The 20468-nt window shown below is 37.7% G+C and overlaps 1 protein-coding gene across 1 annotated transcript; it reads right to left on the bottom strand.

The window, feature by feature from the left end:
* Nucleotides 1-809: 809 nt before the first annotated feature.
* Nucleotides 810-19689, bottom strand: TM6SF1 (transmembrane 6 superfamily member 1; the record flags this gene model as incomplete). The annotated part of the gene is made up of 8 exons (XM_009588110.1): nucleotides 810-1082; nucleotides 6749-6868; nucleotides 10088-10192; nucleotides 14889-15010; nucleotides 16109-16191; nucleotides 17061-17164; nucleotides 18143-18240; nucleotides 19586-19689. Coding segments are annotated over 8 exons (928 nt in total), but the record flags the coding sequence as incomplete, so codon positions are not given.
* Nucleotides 19690-20468: the final 779 nt, after the last annotated feature.

Raw genomic sequence — 20468 nt, forward strand, 5'->3', positions numbered from 1 at the left:
TTCATCTGTGAGAAAGGCACTAAACGTACTGCTTTTAGTATAAATACACAGAGAAGTCATAGAAATAGTTGTAATTGCAAACAGAAACAAACTACACAAACCGAGGTCGCTGTATTTGCTGCTACTTGTTTATGACCCAACAGCATTAGCAAAAGTAGCTGCAGAGAAGAACACGGCCAAAAAACCCTCCTCTCTGAAAATGCATGCTACGGTGTAAGGCCTGATTGTTCAAGGTAATGAGCCCTCCGTGCCCAGTTCAGAAGTGCTAGTAAGCACATGCTTAACTTCAAGCAGATGAGCAGTCCTTGCAGCAGTGAATCCTTAAAAGAATTAACAAAACTATATGATTTGCTTATCATATATGGAGTCTTACCGTAAGAGTTGATTGCTTCTTAAAAGATTTCTTGGGATTTTTAACAAGGCTGACCCACAAGACATACTTTTTGACAAATAAAACATGTGCATGTGACAGAGTTATGTATGTTAATTTTTCACACTTCAAAATATTGACCTTCACATTCTACAGTAGCTCTGTGTAGGGATTGCTAGCACTGATATTCTTCAGTGTGTGGAGGCTAAACACTGACATCATTATTATTATTTAACTTCATGCAGTATTTCTAAAACTGTCAAAGCAGCTTACTTAAAAATAGCTATGTGAACTAGCAACTCCACTGAAGCGCAAAGTCAAAATGTTGAGAAGTGGTACTGAAGGCAGTTGTCTTTATTTTCCCTTTTTGAGTAGGATAAACAAAACAGACTGTGCAACTTTACACAATTGTGCAATTTTACACATCTTACACGCTTCATTTGGGTTCCATTTGAGCAGTTCAATTACATCCCAACCCAATTATATACAGAGCCAAAAAAAGGAGCTGAAAACAGTTGTGCTATTCCGTTTTTTCTTCTTGTTTTGTTTTCATAAAAAACTCTGGCTTGTTGACACACCTGTAAGCCAACAGCTGGGGAAGAATCCCATACATTATGTTCAATATCAGAAAAAACTGTTTTGCTTCTTCAGGGACTCTGTAGATGTAAGGAGTTCGAGCATGAAGAGAAGCACCAATATGGGAAAATTGAGCCTGTGGTGTGTATATAACGTATATATTAAAAAAAGGTAAAGTTGATGTATATTTTGGAAAGACAGCATAATCTGCATGCAAGTATGCATCTCCAGTGACATTTTCCAAGCCAGCCCTTTTATTCAAGAATTATCCATCATACTTTTGCACAGCAGTATAAAAATACAGTCTAAACTAAGGTCATTAATATCTTGGTATAAGAGTCATACGAGGAACTGTCAGTACCATGGTAGGAGGTTTATTTTATGCACATGGTGGCACTGATCTTTACATCAGTATAGGATTTCACCCGTGGCTTATAGGTAATTCTTCATGCAACAGGGTCGATGATCCTTCCCCAGGCAAATGGCCACTGAAGTGTGCATCACTGCTGGGATCTGCACCCCTGAGCCTCAGCCCAGTAGTGGGGGTAGGATTCGCACCCACCTACCAAGGAATGTTGTGTTTGGCATCAAGGGGAAGCAGGCAGACACTCACTCTGAATAAAGTTAGAAAATAAAAACTTGGAAGCTATGTTAGTTCTGGTTTTGGTTTTTTTTTTTAATCTTAAACCCAGTCTTCCAGATTCTGATCCCAGAACTCCTGATGATTTCAGAAAACGTCAGCAGTATTTGGCTTTTGGGCTGGGGGCGGTTCTGAAGTATAGGTTAAGTTTACAGTGAAGGTTATATGCAAAGACAAGCTTGCTGGGCTGAAGCATATTTTTAGCATAAACAAACATTTAAAGATAGAAGCGTCAGGATAGTCACTGTCTTTTGTCTCCATCTGTTACCTGCTATTTCAAGCCACAGCTTGTTCACATTAACTATTGTGTGTCCAATTTTTTTATTATTAGTTAGTTAGTTAGCAGTGGAAGAGATCTGAGAAGATAAACATCAATTTGATCTTAAGCAGAGCAGGAGAAAGGGACACCAGGATTTTAGTAATGCAGAGGAGTACACTATGGCCAAATCACGTCCTCCGTTCTGGCTTCAGCAGGAGTTATTTTGGACTCACTAAGAACACAGTTCTGTTCACGGTTAGCGAAGTAGAAAGTGAAATACAGCGCAGGTGTTCTAATACACACCCCTCTAGCAAAAGGTTAGGCTGAGACCATACATCAAAACAGAAAAGGAAATCAGTTTTCAGGTGAGTCTAACCACCTGCGCTTAACAGGGAGAGCTGATCTAGCAAACCTGAGTCAGGAAACGAAGTAATCAAAGAAACCAAATACAAACACACTTCAGCAGAGTGCCACTTAGCATGTTTCTGTAAATAGCTATTACACAGTAAACAGATGTTCAGCGGCATGCTATCAGCCGCCTTTTTATATCAGCCTCATAATTCAGGCTGTCTATTGCAGCCCGTTTGTTCTCACCTGTCTCAGGCAGGAACCGCCTTTGGCACCTGGGTGGTCTGTGCGCAGATGCCTGCTACCTTTCCTCACCTGGGGAGCCATCTCAGCCCAGGCAGCCAGAGCATTAGCGCTCGGCAGCAAACACCTCTTGTTATATGAGGCAGCAGTTTCCCAAGCAGCCAGCCACCACCAGGCTTCAGGTAGGAGGTTTGGGGCTGTCTCATGTTTACCTAGGCACTAACAGCTTCCTGGTAGCATTTTAGAGCCTCTTCTGGGGTAGACAAGCTATGTACTTCTCTGTGGAGGATTGCAAGGCCTGCCTGTCTCCAAGAGTGGCCAGCTGTGCATCATAGTAAGTTGATAGTAAATTCATAGTAAGTTCATAGTAAGCCTTGTCAGAAAGAGCTATAAGGGACTGCTGCTGAGGAACCCAGAACTCCCACAGCCTCCTAGATGCCTTTGAAGATCTAAGCCTTATTGTGTGGTCTTGTCTCTTACAAGAGTTGTGGCACGTTAGTGAGCTTTGAGCATTATAAAAAGCAGAAATGTTTTGTTCTATTTGTAGCCCATGAAGATTTTTACTAGCTAATGATGCACCATATAATGAAGTTACTGTTTATTAGACTTGTTTTTCAATATAACACATTGCTTTTTCTTTTCATTATCAGGGAGGATATTTAGGTCTGTTAAAGTCACTTTTCTGTTTTTAATTGGATTTGCCTCTGTGGGAATTGTGTTATGTCTTTAATCTCATGTGTTTCCTTTCCATGACCGTACTCTGCTTCTGGTTTTTAGTTTTTGGTTGGTTTTATTTTTGGGTTTTTTTCTTTTTCTTTCCTCCTTTTTTTTTTGTCCCTCTTGGGGTAGGGGGATGTCTTAAAAGCAGACCTCTCACTCACCAGTAGCCCAGGCCTGCTCTTCTTTCAAGTACTAGGCAGACTTGCACCAAATCCGTAATTTTAAGCAGTAAGACAAAAGCCGTTAGTTACTGCACATCACTGTGCCTGTTGTGCGACAGGCTGGCATTGCGGTAAACAAGAGCAACCTAGAGTCTGTTGTGTTACCTCACCGTGATCAGGTCCTCTCAGCGAATAAGCCATTCCTTGGTACTTTCTGTTATTGAACCCTCTCTAAGTGGAGAATTTTGAGGATCAAACCCCTAGACCTTGGCTGAGAAACCAACCAAATGAGATGCTGCAGGTAAACTTCTAAGGTAGCCTTATCTGTTTAATATACAGCCTTTAACCTCGAAGCCTCAGCCAGTCTGCTGATCAGGCCGTCCCATAGCAACTGGAAGCTGCCTGGTGCTGGACATGGCACTGCTCAACTTGACAACTGCAATTGCATATGCCTGCTACTCAGTAAGCTTATTGTCTGTACAAAATAGTTTGGGTTTGGATTTTTTTTTTTTACAAGATTTTTTGCCTGTAGCCTAATCATAGGCAATACTTTGAATATTTCTTACCCTGCAGTCAAGAAAGCCTTCCAGCTAGGGACAGAGAAGGGCCTGGAAAAAGGTTAGGAGTCCTTCTTCATTCTGTGCCTTTTCTCTAAAACTGATCAAAATCAGGCAAAGACTGTAATTGATTTTGGAGGGGTTTGGACCAGGTCTTAAGAGCCTAGGGAAAGCCATCGAATAGAGTGGGGAGAGAGTAACCTAGAAAAATACGTTCCTTAGGTTTAGGTTCTCTTGTAGACAAGAGGCACTGCAGAAACTAGCCACCAAAAATTGCAGGATTAAGGAAAACACTTAGACGGAGAAGGAGTAGAGGAAAAACTTTCTACATTTGAAAGAATAGGGAAGTGGGCTCTGGAGAGCTGGTGAGACAGAATGGTTTTGGATAGCAGGGCTATAGCTCTTCATCCCTTCTCATGTGGCTCACTTGCATAGGGAAATAGAAATTTAATCAAGTTCAGAGGCTATTCCAACCCTTTTATATAATCAAAGCTCCTGGTACTTTAGTCGTGTGACATTTAAGAGCTCTTCCTGAAGCTTCAGAAAGTCTAACAAGGGTTACAACCTGGTTTTGGAGTCTGAATGTTAGTAACAGAGTAATTCAAGCTGAGAGCTCTATGTAATTCTGAAAAACAGGAAATACTTCTCTTTGTGTGCGAAAGGCTAGGCCCTTTAAGAGGTTCTTAATTTGATGCATCACATGGCATTTTGAGACTTGTCTTTGTAAAAAGTACATCCTTCATAATGACAGAAATAAAAATAATTAAAATCCCCACATTCGTCATCTATAGGAGCAGTGTTCATTCCCAGGGGCAATGCCCACTGTTTTCATCATTAGATATTTACTTTTTTTGGACCTTTGCATAACAGAGAGCGTTTTACATGTGTTTCAGTAACTACATATGTTCTAATTATCAATTACAAGTGTTTTAACTTGAGAAAACAGTAGACAAACCTGGAAATGTGTTTTGTGCCTCAAAATGACCAAAACCAAAAATAATACAGAAGTGAGCCCTCAACTCATTGTCACACACATTTTTCATCCCAGGTTGCTCACAGTTCACCAAGTCCAAATCAATTAAATCACGTTCAGTTGTGGGAAGACTGAAGTTCATTCTGCAGTGCACTAAAGTCAAAACTACAAAAACCCCCAAACTTAGAGATGTTTCTTGAATCAGGATAAAATGCGGGGAGTGTGCAGCAACATACAATTCTCTTCATCAGTTAATTTTTGTCAGCCCATGGTTTTTGCTTGTGTCTAGGCAAGCTTCAAAGAGTAAGATGGGAAATTTTGAGTGTTAGCTTTGGGTAGCTTTTCTTCTCCTTGTCTAATATGTAAATCAACATTATCCTGAAGCCAAACGACAAGGGACAACAGAGGGGTTCTAGGCTTCAGTAACAAAATATTGCATGTATTAATCATACAGTGAAAAGTTACAAAGTGCCATTAAAAAAGAAGTGTTTGTTATGGGAAACATTTTAAAAAACAAACCAACCAACCCCAACAAACCAAAACCAACCAAACAAAAATCACCTCCGATCTGAGGGGCTGAGCTTCTTGGTAAATTTGCAAGGTTGTGATAGTCAGCACACTTTGACTTCTGGTTTACTTTTCCTTGTGCTAAATAATCTTTGAAGGGGCGGTTTCTTTCCTGACTGTCTGGGGAATTAATGAAACCTGAGTAATCTGTCAGTAGAGAGAGGTTCCTGACACTGGCTTGCCTACTTTAGCTAGCTTGTGCTTTTTTTAGATTAGATTTGGGCCAAACAGTTGTATGATATGTATGATACCTTTTGAGCATTTAAATCTCCTCATTAACATCTTTGCGGATACTGTTTTGATATAATTTGGTGATTCAAGATCTTCTATAAACTGGTGTGCTCAAAAACAAAAAAAGTCATTCTCTGTGGTAGTTGCTCACAAATAGAAAATAAACTGTCACTCCCCCCATCCTTACTGGGCAGTTAAGCTGGATTGTAGTTTGTATCTATGACTGTTGTCTCTGGCCTGGGAAACAAAGTGTTTGTCAAATAGCGGTACCTGAATTACACTTATTGCTGTGTCCCTATGTTCTCATTATTGTTCCAGGATTATGTGCGTATTCTCTGCATCTGGATGCTTAGAGCACATTTCATTTCTTACGTATACTACAAATCAGTTGTCACTGTCTCAACTGTTAAATGGTCATCTATATGTCATGAGAAGTCATTTACTAGTTCCTTTTGAATTTTTTTGTTTTGGCCAGTCTTCTCATAACCATCAGTGCCATCTAGTAATTAACTACAGTGGCTTATTTAAGAGAATCAGAATAGAATGAATTAAGAAAGTATGATCATTGGTCTGCCTTTGGCAACATGAGCATGTCTCAGTGTTACTGTGGTTTGTGGCCCTGGAGGTTCCCAGTGTTAAATCAACATCATCAACTGATATTGTTAATTTTGTGTGACTAGTAGATACTTTTTTCCATTTATCTTTTTCAGACTACCTAGTTGGCCAAAACATATTACAGAAACAATGTATTTTACTGTTTTGTTGTGTTTTGGGTTTTTTTACATGGTCGACTGTTACAGCTTTAATGCAGGCTTCCTTCATGATCTCAGCTAAAGAGTGCATGGTGCTTCATAAGGCTTAAATGAGCCCAATAAAAAGGTTCTGAAGAAGGAGAGAAGTCTACTAAAGCAAGAATGCAGTCATTAGAGACATACAATAGGTTTGATTCTCCACTCCCTTAAATTAGTTTTTTACAGATATAAAAGGTGATCTGAGTTACAATGGCATAAAACCTGCATGGGAAGATCAAGCCCTGGGCCCCTTATTTATTCCATAGGTCTATTAACTTGTAATTCAAGAGTGAACATTTTACAAAGAAATACCTGAGCTAGTCCTCCAGCATGTATAAGGGTTAAATCGGGCATCCAGGAACAACCAGGCACCAGTAGGCCATACAGAGCAATCACATAGTATGGCACAGAGTAGAACATGTATGCCAGCATCTGCATTTTAAACAGAAATATTAGTTGCTTTGCAGTGTGACGGAGATGCATTTAAAAATTAGCCGGCTGCTGACTGAGGATTTGAGACTACACTCCTAGCAGCAATGATTCCCAGGCCTTTTTGCAGTTATAACTTCTCTGAGAGAAGAATTTCACACCTGGATGCTATTGACTGCATCCAGCTACCCTAAGGCCTCCACTAATATTGATGGCTGTTGTCTCTTTGCCCCATCCAAATCCATATCCCAGGACACCTTTTCCTACCCCTTGCCATCTTGAGACCATGCCAATAAGCGTGGCTTGACCTAACTCGGTGTCCAACACAACACGGGTATCCATTTCTCAAGCTCCATTGCACTTTCAGTTGGGAGGTGTGAGATACACTCAAGCCACCCTTCTCCCAGAAAGAACAGGTCCAGCGGAGATATTTGGGTTCTGCTCATTGCCTCACTTCCGAATCCTCTTATAACTTCAGGCCCTGCCCCCGTGCAGCAGCCAGGGTTACAAAAGAATGGCAGCCTTGCAAATACTACAAAACTAAAGCACAACATTCCCTCATCTGCAATGCTTGTGTAAATAGGGTTTGTGTTAAAAAAAAAAAAAAAGTCATGTTTCAAGGAGTGTGTCACTGGTGACAGAAGCGAACATGAGCTTAAGGAATCTAGTCCTACTACACTCCTTTTTGCTCCATTATTCCAGACTGAAAGTCTACTTTGCCCTTCTAAGGAAGGGGAATGATCATAAAAAGCATGCAGATATGTTTCATGGGATATATTAAAAGAAGCCTCAGTTATTAGGATGTGTAACTCTAGGTAACTGATTTGAATCCAAGTTAAGTTTATCACAACAAAGACTTGGTACCCTGTAATGGCTGTAGTAGAAAATATGAAATACCATTTAACTTGCCATGAACAAATACTTCCCTTATTGATCTTGTCATCTGTGAAACCCATGGCTTCATCTTTGTGCCAGTTAACAAATCACTTCTTAACACTCTATGCTCCACAGTCAATGCTTTACCTGAAGCTTAGGATAGGCAGCAGGATCTTTTATATAAGGCTCGTGAAGTTGAATATATAGCCGGCAAAAAAATCCAGAGCAATCTAAGAAGAATTTTTAAAACTTCCCGTGAACAAAGATTTGTTCTAAAATGAGATAACCTGATACCTGTTACCAGCCCTAAAGATTCACTAGTGGTCTGCAGCACTGCTACCCTGGAGGCTTGCTCAAAATCTATTGCAAAGATGATCCATTTGATCACCAATTAAAAAGCTGAAATGCAGCCTCCTCTCAGCTCCTGCTCAGAGGGTTTGTGAGGAAATGCTGACAGTATGCTTTAAAGATTTTGGCTGGAAGAGAATCCAGTTAGTTGGCTATGCTGTAGTAAAAGTATAATTGCTATTGATTTGCTCTGATAAACGGACTTTGATCCCAGCCAATGAACTTTGCAATGGAAAATTGCTCAAACAGTGGAAACTTCAGGTTAAGCACCCCATTTTAAGATGGCAAGCTATGGATGTAGTCCAAGAAAAGAGTTGCTTTGTGGCAAGGTAGCAGTGGAGAGCAATGCAGAGAGACAGGTGTTACTTAAAATAATAATAATAATTTTTAAAAAAGACTAGCAAAGGAGAGATTATTGGATTTTACATTCCTATACAAAGAACAAAGTTCCCAATAAACGTGGAGAGAGACCCAGTTGCAAAAGCAGTTCCTTTTCATAGTAGCCCTTGAAACTACTACAAAAAATACTATTCTAAAATGAGTTAGCAATCTGTGTCAAGAGCTGTCACTGTGTTTTATGGCAAGGCATCGTTAATGCCTAAGTTACAGGACTGAACAGTAAGTTTTGCACAACTGAACTTCATGTGTATTTGTTGTGTGACTTTGAGGGGAAATGCAAAGATTTACAAACAGTGGATATTCCTCCCTGTTCTTTTCCAACATGGGCATCCAAGAAGGAGGTCTGGATGGGCTATAATGGATTATGTTTTATTAGCTTTTTCACAAAATCTTGGTTACTGCAGCTTACACAGAGATGTTCAGTTGATCTCTGTATGTGTAAGTAAGGCCAGTAAGCAGTTCCTGTTTGGTAAAGGAAACATATAAGGAAATGACGACACTCTCAAAATCAACAAAAAAATTCCTCTGAGAAATGAAGAAGTGGGATTGCAGAACCAAGTTAGATGTAGAGCATGAGATTAACATTTCCCACAGCGAAATTACAGGTAAAACAGCTGATTAACCTGCATCAGTGGTGCTCTAAAGTAGCATGATCTATAAGAAATAAGCAGTCTGTGACAAGTTACAAGCAAAAAATATTTTTGAGAGGCAAGTTTTCAGAGAAACAGCAGCAGATGATGGAGTAATGTGAGCAGCAGAACTACAAAAGGAAAATCTGCGCTAAGTAAATAAAATGTTGCTTGGGTACTTATTGTCACCTCTTACTTGAATTATGCTAGACAGGATCAGATCTACAAATCAAGCAAGCAGGCGGTTGTCTAAGACACCTAAACATTTGAGTTCACTGAATGACATACAACTTCCGCTTAAGACAGAAAATGCTTTAGAGCTGACAAAGGACTAGATTTACCTACTACTGGATTTATCTACTTCAAGTATTTTCAGTTCTGATTCATCCCCTCAGAAATTTTAATTCAATCAACTATGCTTAAAAAGCAAACGCTTAAAAAAAAACAGCTTTTGGTAAATAGAAACAACAAGTGTTGTTCAGGTAATGTGGATAAGTTGTGGGGTTTTTTTTTTCCAGGTGGAAATGTTCTCCTCTATCTCATGCAGTGTAAACTAACTTGGTTTCCTATATAATTTTAACTATGCATCTCTGTTTAGAAAAACATGAATACAGATTTAATTTAGTTGGTTTGTCTCCATGTTCTTGGCCATAAATGTAACACCAGACCAATGAAAACAGTTTCAGGTCATGTTAATCTGCACTTGGGATGCTATTTGCTCTTGTGATTGTGCACCTGCTTTCTTTTGAAAAACATACTTTACACAGGGCAAAATGCAGAAGCAAAGCACCACTAATTCTCATAAATAATCAATTTGCTCTTTGTATATCTAAGGCCTATTCCAACCCTGAAAGTCACAGGATTTCCCTTGACCAAAATGTGCATACTTTTTCACACAGACACAATGATTTCAAATTTAAAAGTTTGACTGAAAATTAGAGGCCAGAATATTAAAATATCTTCAACTTACCATGCCCCTAAATATGCAAAACCCCGTTGCTAGAATGAGGTATGCAGCTAACATTAAATCTATTGGTCGTCTTAAGAGTCCTTTCTTCTGGACTTCCTGAACCACCTGCAACACAGAATGTGTTTAGTAAGTACATCCCGGTTCCACGTGACATGTATTTTAACTCCAGATCAGTCACTACAAGTGCAGTGGTGAAACATTATGATAGAAGCACTTAGTTCTCAGTTACGTTACCCTATTTATCTGCTGATTTCAGAGACAGAAAGATTTCCACATCTAAAAAGGTGACTTCAAACATTATAGGATGCAGTAAGGAAAATAAATCTGAGTAAGCTCTAGAAATGCATAGATCCAACTAAAGCCATTTCAATACAGATTAGTTTACTTTCAGAGCAACCTAAATCAAATGAACACTACTTTAACTCTGAAATCACATAAGGTTTTAAAGCAGCATAACTAACTTCTTCAAAGTTGCGCCTTTTGTTAATTGGAATGAATTCATTTTCCTGAATGTCCCTATGTAGAAAAGCTTTGGAAACATAGGTTTGTCTCAAACATTTGAAGTTGAATCTAATACACTTTGTAAAAGGACTGTTTGGAGGGACAGCAAAATGAGGGTCCATCTCGTTATTGACAGTGAATGCTGGTTTTCAGCAGCCTGTGACACTATTGAAATTAATGGAATATCACTGGCATAAAATAAAAGCTTTTTTGTGGCCAGTTGAGTTCTCTGCTGAGTTCAGTGAGCAAATAATATATCTTAATATATAATGCAAAAATAGAGAATGAAATGTGTGTGTGTGTGTATGGAACATGTGGAAAATCCTCCTTTCCTTCTTTTATTACTGTATGCGATAGATTCCTCTGACGGGCATTGAAGCACTTCTCAGCATCTGGATCTGATCTGTTCTGTACCCCCTTTCCTCAGCCTCAAAACAGGAATCCCTGTGCTGCACCGTGCGGGCAGATGTGAGGGGTTCACATTCTATGGTAGCCAAGGTCAGATAACGTGGAAGATTGCTTGGAGGAACCAAAGTCATCTCTTTGCTTACATGGTAAAACTTACAAGACCCATGGAAATGATTCAAGGTACACTTTCAGCACTGTGTAGTCGCAGACAAAATTATAAGCACATGAGAGTATCTTTCTGTAGTTCAGAGGGAAAACTTCCCCATTTATATGTGTTACTCATTTCCTCTTCCTTTTTATTAGCCGAGTGTTGGCATGCAGACAGCAAAAGAAAAACCTGATTTCCTTCCTGTTATACACTCACGGAATTGTCTCCAAAGCACAAAACAATAATTAGGATGTAGAGGCACAGTTAAAAGCACTCAGGATCAAGATACTCACAATAAAGTTATTGAAACAGGAGAACCGATCTTGCAAGCATTATTCCTGAGTAAGAATTGCAAGATCTGAATTGTAGTTTAACAAAAATAAGGCTATTTTAAACACATAGGCCATCCCTTTCATAAAACTATTTCTTTTTCTCTTTTAAAGGATCTTTTTTAGGAAAAAAAAAAAAGTGACACCTTTGTTTGTTTTTCAAACACAAAGAACAGGTCTGTTTTGGCAATATGGTGTCACTTCACAGTATTTAAAGTACTAGCGTAGGAATTTTTATAGTATTACCTGCAAAGAATGTCTATGTTCTAACACTTATTCCTATGAAAGACAAAGGCCTCCCATGGCTGCTGAGTTGCAAGTCATTTTCAGATGTAGACTACCTAAGGATAATGGAAAGTTTGAGGGTTGATATTTTCTTTCCACTTTTGTCTAAGTATGAAGCTTTTATATATATATATATATATATGTGTATGTATCAATCCTCCTTTCAAAAGGTATATTAAATGAATGTGCGTATTTACTGTGATCACAAGACTACAACAGAACTTTGTACTTAGAGGTTTTGGAGACAAAGCCAATGTTAGTGGAAACAACCTTTGGTGCAGTACGAGTTTGTGAAATTGCCAAGGTACAGAAAACTCGCACCTTTTTTCTCTATGCATACATTTATGCAAACAAAATGAAAATGCAAAGCTTAAAAAAAAAAAAGCAGAAGCAAGAATTCGAAAGACAGTATGCACTTTGCTGACAGACCTCAGCTACGTAGTAATTTTGCCTTACCCTTCTTTTACACAGCAAAGTCACATCAATACACGCTAAAATGAATTACACGTTAAGTACACTGGCCGAGTAGAGATGACCTGCCACAGGTTTCCCATTTATTGCAAACAACATTGAACTCTGCACAGATCTCGCCAACCCTGCTGTTTCTTTTGTGTAGCAAGGAAGTGTGTAGGCATGCTTTGCAGTTTCTCTCACTTCCAGGAAAAAGCTATTTTCTCTAACTTCTGAGGGGCTCCTTACATGATCAGTTTTAAGGAAGCGGAATAATCTTGTGTGCTGTCCATAGAAGTCAGTCCCTTCAGAATTCATATGCAAATCTGAATTTATGTGTATTAATTCTGTTAATGAGTTTTACATTACATTTACTTTTCTGAGCTGATATACTTGTAGATAAATCCACTGGCTTTGTAAACACTGCAGCACAGCTTGGTTTGATTCTAAATGAGGGCATAACTCCCTCATTTAGAAATTCCTCTCCCATGCACCCACCCCTATTAGAAAACACCCAAAATTTGATTACCTCTTCTCTGTCCCCACAGTGATGATTTTTTTTTTTTTTTAGCTAACTGGTTTATAATAATATTATAGCAATGAGTTCCTTGGCCAATAGAATATACCTTGCTTCCATTGCTTTCATGTAAGTATTTTTCTATATACTTGCACTATCACGTTTAAAAGCATTATTACATTTTCTTCCTAAATCTTTTAATACCAAGTCTGAATAATGAATAATGAACTAAAAAAAGTTCAATTTTACAGCTAGTTGTAAATGATGTATTGAAAGAGAACTAAGTATTTTCAGGACTTACAATGATTAGCTAACTGATTAGTAGCATTACACACAATTATTTCCTGGAAACAATATTTAAATTAGGACTGAGAGAGTTGTATAAAAAATAAGAAAAATTCATGAGTAGTCGTGTTAAGATTTAAAGGCGTTTTGAGGTATATAGTTATTGAACCCAGGTATTTATGCTCAGATATGGAGCATAAATGTGAAGATAAAATACGACTTCTAAAAAAGAAATTACTTAGGAAGGGTAGGAGGCCCCAGTGAAAGGAATCAAGGCTTTTTCTATGACCTTTTGAGCAAGGAAGTTTAGGTTTACAAGAAAGGATTTGCTAAGAAGTGCAATGTTAAATTTTCAGATCACCAGCTTTTTATGCACTATCTTTTTGAAATAGAATTTAAAAACTAAGTTTCTCTGCAATATATACCAAAGTAAAATATCAAACCTAGGTAAGCAGTTTAGCTCCTGATAAGCATAGGAGACATGGCTATATTTCAGCAAATAAGCAGTCCATCACTTATTTTCTATAATAGCAATTCCTGTAGTGTTCTCAGTACTAAGAAAACAAATGGAAACCTTCATCCATCCTCCATGCAAAGGATGTTTTCACTAACATATATAGCAAAAATCGCCATCACTACCTTTAACTACACTTAACTTCTCTACCCTGATGAATCTAAAGAATGTGTTTCTGGCGAGAATTAGTGACACCTTTAAGTAAATCAGCTCAAATTGCTTTGGGATGGGACATGTGGTTTCCTATAAGCCTATGCAGGAGGGTAGAAGAGGGTTTGGCACCTGAAGTTTCCCTAATTTGCCTTTCATAGGGATTTGCCCTAAAAGTGGTGATTCTGTAACAGTTCTTCAAACTTCAGGAGGTATGAACATCTGTCTATACCCCTCTTTCCTACTGAAGAATCATGGATGGATGGCTGAATGTTATCTTTCATACATTTCTGGGAAAGTCTGTCAGTGCATCATCTGCTGTTATTCTATGCCATAGGCTACGCCCCTTGCACACTGACTGCCTATTACCTACGGAATAGGAACTAACTTCATCTGTGTCTACGTTTTCAGTTACAGAACGAACCTGACTGAGACTTAGGAGCTCTTGTGATGCAAAAATATTAATTGATTATATTACAACTGATATGGTGTGCTGTAGCAATAAACTGGCTTGCTTATAGCAACAAAGAGTTGAAGATCTGTTCTGTGCTTTGTACTGCAGGGATATTTTTTTTTTTTATAAAACAGTGCATAAACTATTATTGCATTTTTGATTGCTTAGTTAACCTTATTACAGCCCAACTATTAAATTCAAAGGCAAAGGTCTAAGGAGTTTTAAGTAAACATTATTTTTACGGATTTTTTTTTATAAGTAAAAGGTGTGTAAATAATTTTCGTATTAATTAATGTACAATGTCTTACCTCTAGAATCTAATATTGCAGAAAGCACATTAAAAAAATTATTAAATTACATGAAATCTGTAAGTCATCTGCAGAAGAATACTTTCCTGCAGAGCTTCTGTAAGGATTTTGTGGTGATTTATGAAGCTGGTATGTGTCAGTATTTTCATCAGCTAAGAAACTGAAACAGTCAGAAACTGCATAGATAGAGGGTAGTAACACAGTTACACCTAAAAATGAGTTCTTTACTCTAAACATGAGATGCTTTTGCTTTTTCTTTATCCCACCATAATGAAATGGTCCTTCAGAATAGATATTTTTACAGTGTCTACACAGCCCTGCAGCAATTGTCATAACAGTGAACAGTTACAGTGCATTCCACACTCACTGAGGGACCTATAAAACTCAGAAGAAACAGCAAGCATATTTCAGTTTTCCTAACTGTAGCCAACACTTAAATACAATAATATTACCTTGACTGGAGTGTCATAAGTCACCGAAGGTTGGTTATAAATTCTGAACCCAGCCCATATGGGAAGGCAAATATACGGTACACTTAAGAAAAAAGCAGGACACACTTTTGTTCCGTATTTGCCTGTTAAAAAACAATTATAAGATGTATGAGAATTTGTAAGCTGTGTTGCAGAAGAGTTAAAAAATATCCTATGTAATATCAAACCTGAAGCAGCTATGGTAATGTAAACATAAAACATTAGAAATCGCTGGTAAAGTAACACACAAGTCTTGTTGAAAATCATGTGCTCAATAGTGGTAGAGTCACAGGTGACAGAGCGCCTATCACACATTTCGGAAATTAGGGGGTTTTTCAGGGGACAGGAAACTGCACTAGGTAATCCTATAGGATGGAACAGTTTTGAAATCTCTTAATGGAATCTGCTTCAAATAGTGACATCATTCTTTAAAAAAATGGAAAAAAGGAATGTATCCATTTTTTAATATCTGATATTACATTTGTTTTCCAAAGTCATAAAAAGCGGGGCCATAACGAGCTTTTCTAAAGCTGACTACAGGATTTGGACACGTGAACATTTTTCTCAGTTGAACACTTGTCAACTTTGCATTAATTTAAGCTTTGCTAAAAAGGAAATCTTTAATTGAGGAGGGTGACACTCGTAAAGGACCACCTGTCAGTAATAACGATGTAAATTTTTTTACTACAATTCTCAACCTCCAGCAGCACAGCTATGCACTGATTTATGTTAGCAATCTAGGAATATTAAATTTATTTGAAAATAGACTAACATCCAGGTTTCACTTTTAAAGGTGATTTGGATGCCTCTTGTAAGCTGCTTGAAAGTCAGACTATTAAGTAAATTGGAAATTTTATGCAAAGTAAGATTTATATTTTTATGATACTAAGAGACAGTTATTGTCTCATTGCTTAAATTAAATCTAGTGTGGATGAAAGCCTTATAGGTATAACAAAATACAATTTTTTTTTTTTTTTCCTTGAGAGCAATGTAAACTGAAAGGGTTTTTTTCCTGGTCTCCATCTTCCCTTCCTCATATTTAAATTTCGAAATATCTTGCATGTCTTTACTGATATTCCTAAAATTTCTCTTTCATAGTATTACAGAAAGGAACCAATACTGCAGTAAAATATAGATAGCCTAATGATTAATTTAGAAAATGCTTCACAGGAAAAAGCTAGTCATATAAATTATGTCCTTACCCACAATGTTTCCAGGCATAAAGACAATGATGCTCATGATAATGGAACCGAGCCAGTAGAGGCCAATGGTTCTATAGCTTTGTCTGTTTAACAAAGAAAACAAGACGTAATTATTGCACCATCCCTAAAAATCCCTTACCCCAAATCACCCTCATATGTTATACTAATTGCCATGGTTGTATCTTAGTAAGTAAAGATACCACAAGTCAACAGTGGATTCTTGCCTCTGAGAGGGGGATATGGAGAAATCCTACATTCATGTGTGAGAAGGTTATCACATGAACAGTACAGGATTTGTGCATACTCAGTTATTTGCTGTTATGTTTCACTCATCTGAAGGCTGACTGCATGATTTTGCACATCACAGGTTGTACAAGACTATAAAAGAATTAATAATTAATTAATAATTAATTTCATTCTATTAATGCTTTTATTACCAGCAAGTACATTAGCTTTAAATACTTATTTTCTCAAACTCTTTACTCAACAGCACGAAACATAAGAATCTCTATAAATAATCATTTTCTCTTAAACTGCATGATACTCTCTAACATGGATGAGAGATCATCATCATGCTAAGCAATATATTATTCCTATCATAAATATGTTATTTGAAAAAAAAAATGTTTTTTTCACACATGGTTTTAACGTGCATCATCTTTAAGCTTTCCTTTTAACTAACACAAAGCATGCCGATGGGCTATGCTCTGCTACAGAGTGAAGAAGACAGACTACAACTCAAAGCATTTGCTGGGCTTATTCAGCTGAGAGAAAGGGTAACTTGGTGAGGGTACAATTGCTGAAAGTAATGAAATTTTAATAGCGTTGCTTTGGCCTAAGACATGAAACAGTCCTGAAAGAAAAATCTAAATACTACATAGAAAAGAAAGCCCTTTGTATGTTATGTGAGAATGCAAGCAAAGTAAACAGTACACAAATCAAAATTACTTACTCCCATGCAATAGCTGCCACCATCAACAGATACATCAGATAATGAACGGAGCCATCCCAATAGCAGATCACATGGCCATATGCAGTGTTCAGATACGGTTCACCCTAGGGAACATTTATTTTAAAAAAGATGCAGTGATTAGAGGAAGAAAAACAAATAATTAATACAGAACAGCAGGAAACAATTTCAGAAAAGTAACTGATGTTCTTTCAATCCAGAGGTACATTTGACGGACAATACTCGTTTCCAAGCACAAACCTGATTTAGGTAGGATCAGGTATAATTAAATCAGTTCTATAGTTGCAAAATAGGGTGCAAGATGGAAAGGAAAACTCCTACGTATGACTGTCAGCATTGTTCTGCTACATTATGGAAATACTACTTTTCCATATTTTAGTGATAAAAGCTACAAAATAAAGATACATTTAACACAGAACAAATAAAGATATATTTAGCAACCTAGAGATCTACAACAGCATTGAATATATTGATGACAACATATAACCTTGTAAGGTCCAACTCATTTCACGCCAAAGTTCATGGAATCTTTTCAATGACTTCAGTGACTTTCATATCAAGCTCTTACTGAGCTATTTTTGGTGGATGTTGATATTCAGCAGCCAACGGATTCTGCTGACTAGGTATCTGGCATCATCATTTTTTAACTCTACTTTAATTCCTTTTAGAAAAGTGATTAAGCAAAAATAAAGGAACATTTTGTTTCTTTCTTGCTAACACATTTAGGTACTGCAGTACTCATCCACTCCTGAATGCTGAGTATCTATGGCTTTCTGCAAACATGTACAGTCTATTCAATTCCCACAGGCATTAATACAGAACAACATTACTTCAACTAAATGAAATAATGTTGGAGCTTGAAAGGTATGCTATTTTTTCCAAATGAATCAGTGATTTCAAGTCAATGAAGGTTTTGTCCGTAACAATAATGAAACAAGTCAATGTCCAAATTCAAGATGACCTTTTTGAATGTGTTAGTGGCTGTTTTTTTCTGTGACAAATACTCTAACAATCTATTTATAGTAAAGATTTTGTTTACATTTGTAAGCCAAACAATTGTTTACCTCTCTCAAGTAATGAGTCATGAATCCATCAATAATTCCATCCTGTTCCAGTCCAATTATTAGATTCACTACACTGGTAAAGGCAAATACAGCATAAACTGTAGTAAGATAAAGGGAAAAAAAATTAATAAATTAATAAAAGACTTGGAATCATGCAGTTACTTCACAGTCTGATAAATTCAGTCAGGCAGAAATCTATTGAACTAGATGCATCTATTCTGAGGTCACAGATATTTAACATACAATATGACTTTCCCAGAGAGCTTAATATTTTTCACTTAGTGGTTAGTCAACAAAGTTCTTAGGAAGCTTTTCTTAGGAACATGGAATTCTGTAGAGCTGTAGGCACAGCCTCCGTAGAAAGTCAGTGTCTGCAGAAAGGACTATGTGGCCTTTCAAAAATCTTCCTCACACAAAGCAGACAACCTTGACTGTAGTCATCTCTTGGAAAGGGGAAAGGACGACAAAAAGGAGGCGGAGAAGAAAATGTGACTTGCCGTTTTTGAAGGTGAGAAAGGCAAACTGCATTAGCCGCAGCAGTCCATAGGAGACCTACCTGGCAAGTTAGGGAGTCACTCCTTTGAGACAGAAAATTTATTTGCAGTAGGTTTATGTTATTTATTTCCTTTGACTTCAGCGTGAACTGAGAGTTCCCGACCTCACGCAGAACATTGGGGACAGACGCCTACAACTTTTAATGAGGAGCAAGACAGAGGGCAAATACAGGTGGTTTGTACCCTGCTTTGCCTATGGGCCCATCTTGCAAAATTTCCAGCTCAATGGAGCTGTTGTGCCAGCCACAGGCACAATAGCAGTGTTTTTTCTAGATTTTTGCTATAAGATAATCTACACCTAAGGTTTCCTTTTAAAAAGTAACCAATATATCTATTCTTTTATGGCAAAGTACCAATATAGAAACGCTTCCGTGAGTCTCCAGACAGCCTGAGCCAGGAGTTGGGGAGGTTTCACAAAGGTGAGTTAACACAGAAACTTAACGAAAATGGGAGAATTAAGGAATTCAGTCATAGGAAGATTCAAGTCATGGAGGCTGTTGATCCAAAAGATCATAAAATCCCAAATGAGTCCACTCAGGAAGAGATATACGCAAGGTCTACTGTGATGCCCAAGCCCTGCTACAAAGAGGATCTTGACAGAGCAGGTATGACCATATTTCAAACACTTTCACAGTGTTATTCTTTTCAAATAGGAAATATGGCTTGTCCCGAAGCTGGATCTCCTACTTAAGAAGAATGAAAAGGTTCAAAAAAACATTGTTTCTCCTCCTCTTTCCCCAGTCTTTCTTTCCTTCTTGTCTCCTCAGCACCTCACCAGACTGGGTTCTGAAGCCATGCCTTAAATGTTCAGTCTGAAATAACCATAATATATTATCATTTATATAAATTAAAAATTTCTGAACTTAGCTTCACTGTTACCAAGACATACCATAAAACAGTGGGTCTTTTGGTGGTTTTCTTTTGACAAGAACACGAGCCAACAGAGCAATAAAAACCAGAACCAGCAATCCAACCGCAACAATTGCCCAGGAACTGTAACAATATTAAAAAGAAAAAGAATTTAAAAGAAAGACAGAGAAAGAGACAGAATTTTGCTTCTTCAGCTTTTCTTACGAGCTATCCTCAAATGCACATACTCTTAAAAAGACTTTAAAAGGCTGTTTTTAAAGTCCATCACATAGTCTGTCATAGTATTAATTTTATAGTTTTGCAGAATTTATGTGCCTGTCTTTTCACATGCGATCATCTAAAAAAAGAAAATACGAAAATAGCTAGATAAACAACATATCCAGGAGTCTAAATTTGTCTGACTAAAATCAGTTTTCATACTGGTATCTGCAAAAATAAACAAAAATGATGGAAAACTTAAAGGCCAACGAGAGGTGAAAGTCACAAACACAGAGATTTCAAGGCCGAAAAGGATTATTAGGGACATTTAGTCTAACCTCAGCAATAAATTGTCTACTCAGGAAATTACATATTCGCAAATAGAACACATCAGTCCCATGGAATAGGAGTAGCAGTGTGGAGTGCCTATGATGGATCTAGGTTTAATTTCCAGTTTTGGAAGTGCTACCAAAGGTTTCTGCAGCCCTACAAGGCTGGATCGCCTGGGGGGGTGCAGTAACCACTGCAGGTAGGCTCGGCAGAAAAGACCTTTTCTCTGAAGACAGGGCTATAATGATAATGCATGTGAAGTGGTGGTGGAGGAAAGCACAAAAATCTTTGGCACAAATTTGTCTCCTTCCCCAAGAAAACGCAAGTTAAGAAAATCAGGTGGAAATTGGGTTATAGCTCTAAGTGCTTAAATT

The sequence above is a fragment of the Fulmarus glacialis genome, unplaced genomic scaffold, assembly GCF_000690835.1.
Source record: "Fulmarus glacialis isolate BGI_N327 unplaced genomic scaffold, ASM69083v1 scaffold46691, whole genome shotgun sequence".
Classification (NCBI taxonomy): domain Eukaryota; kingdom Metazoa; phylum Chordata; class Aves; order Procellariiformes; family Procellariidae; genus Fulmarus; species Fulmarus glacialis.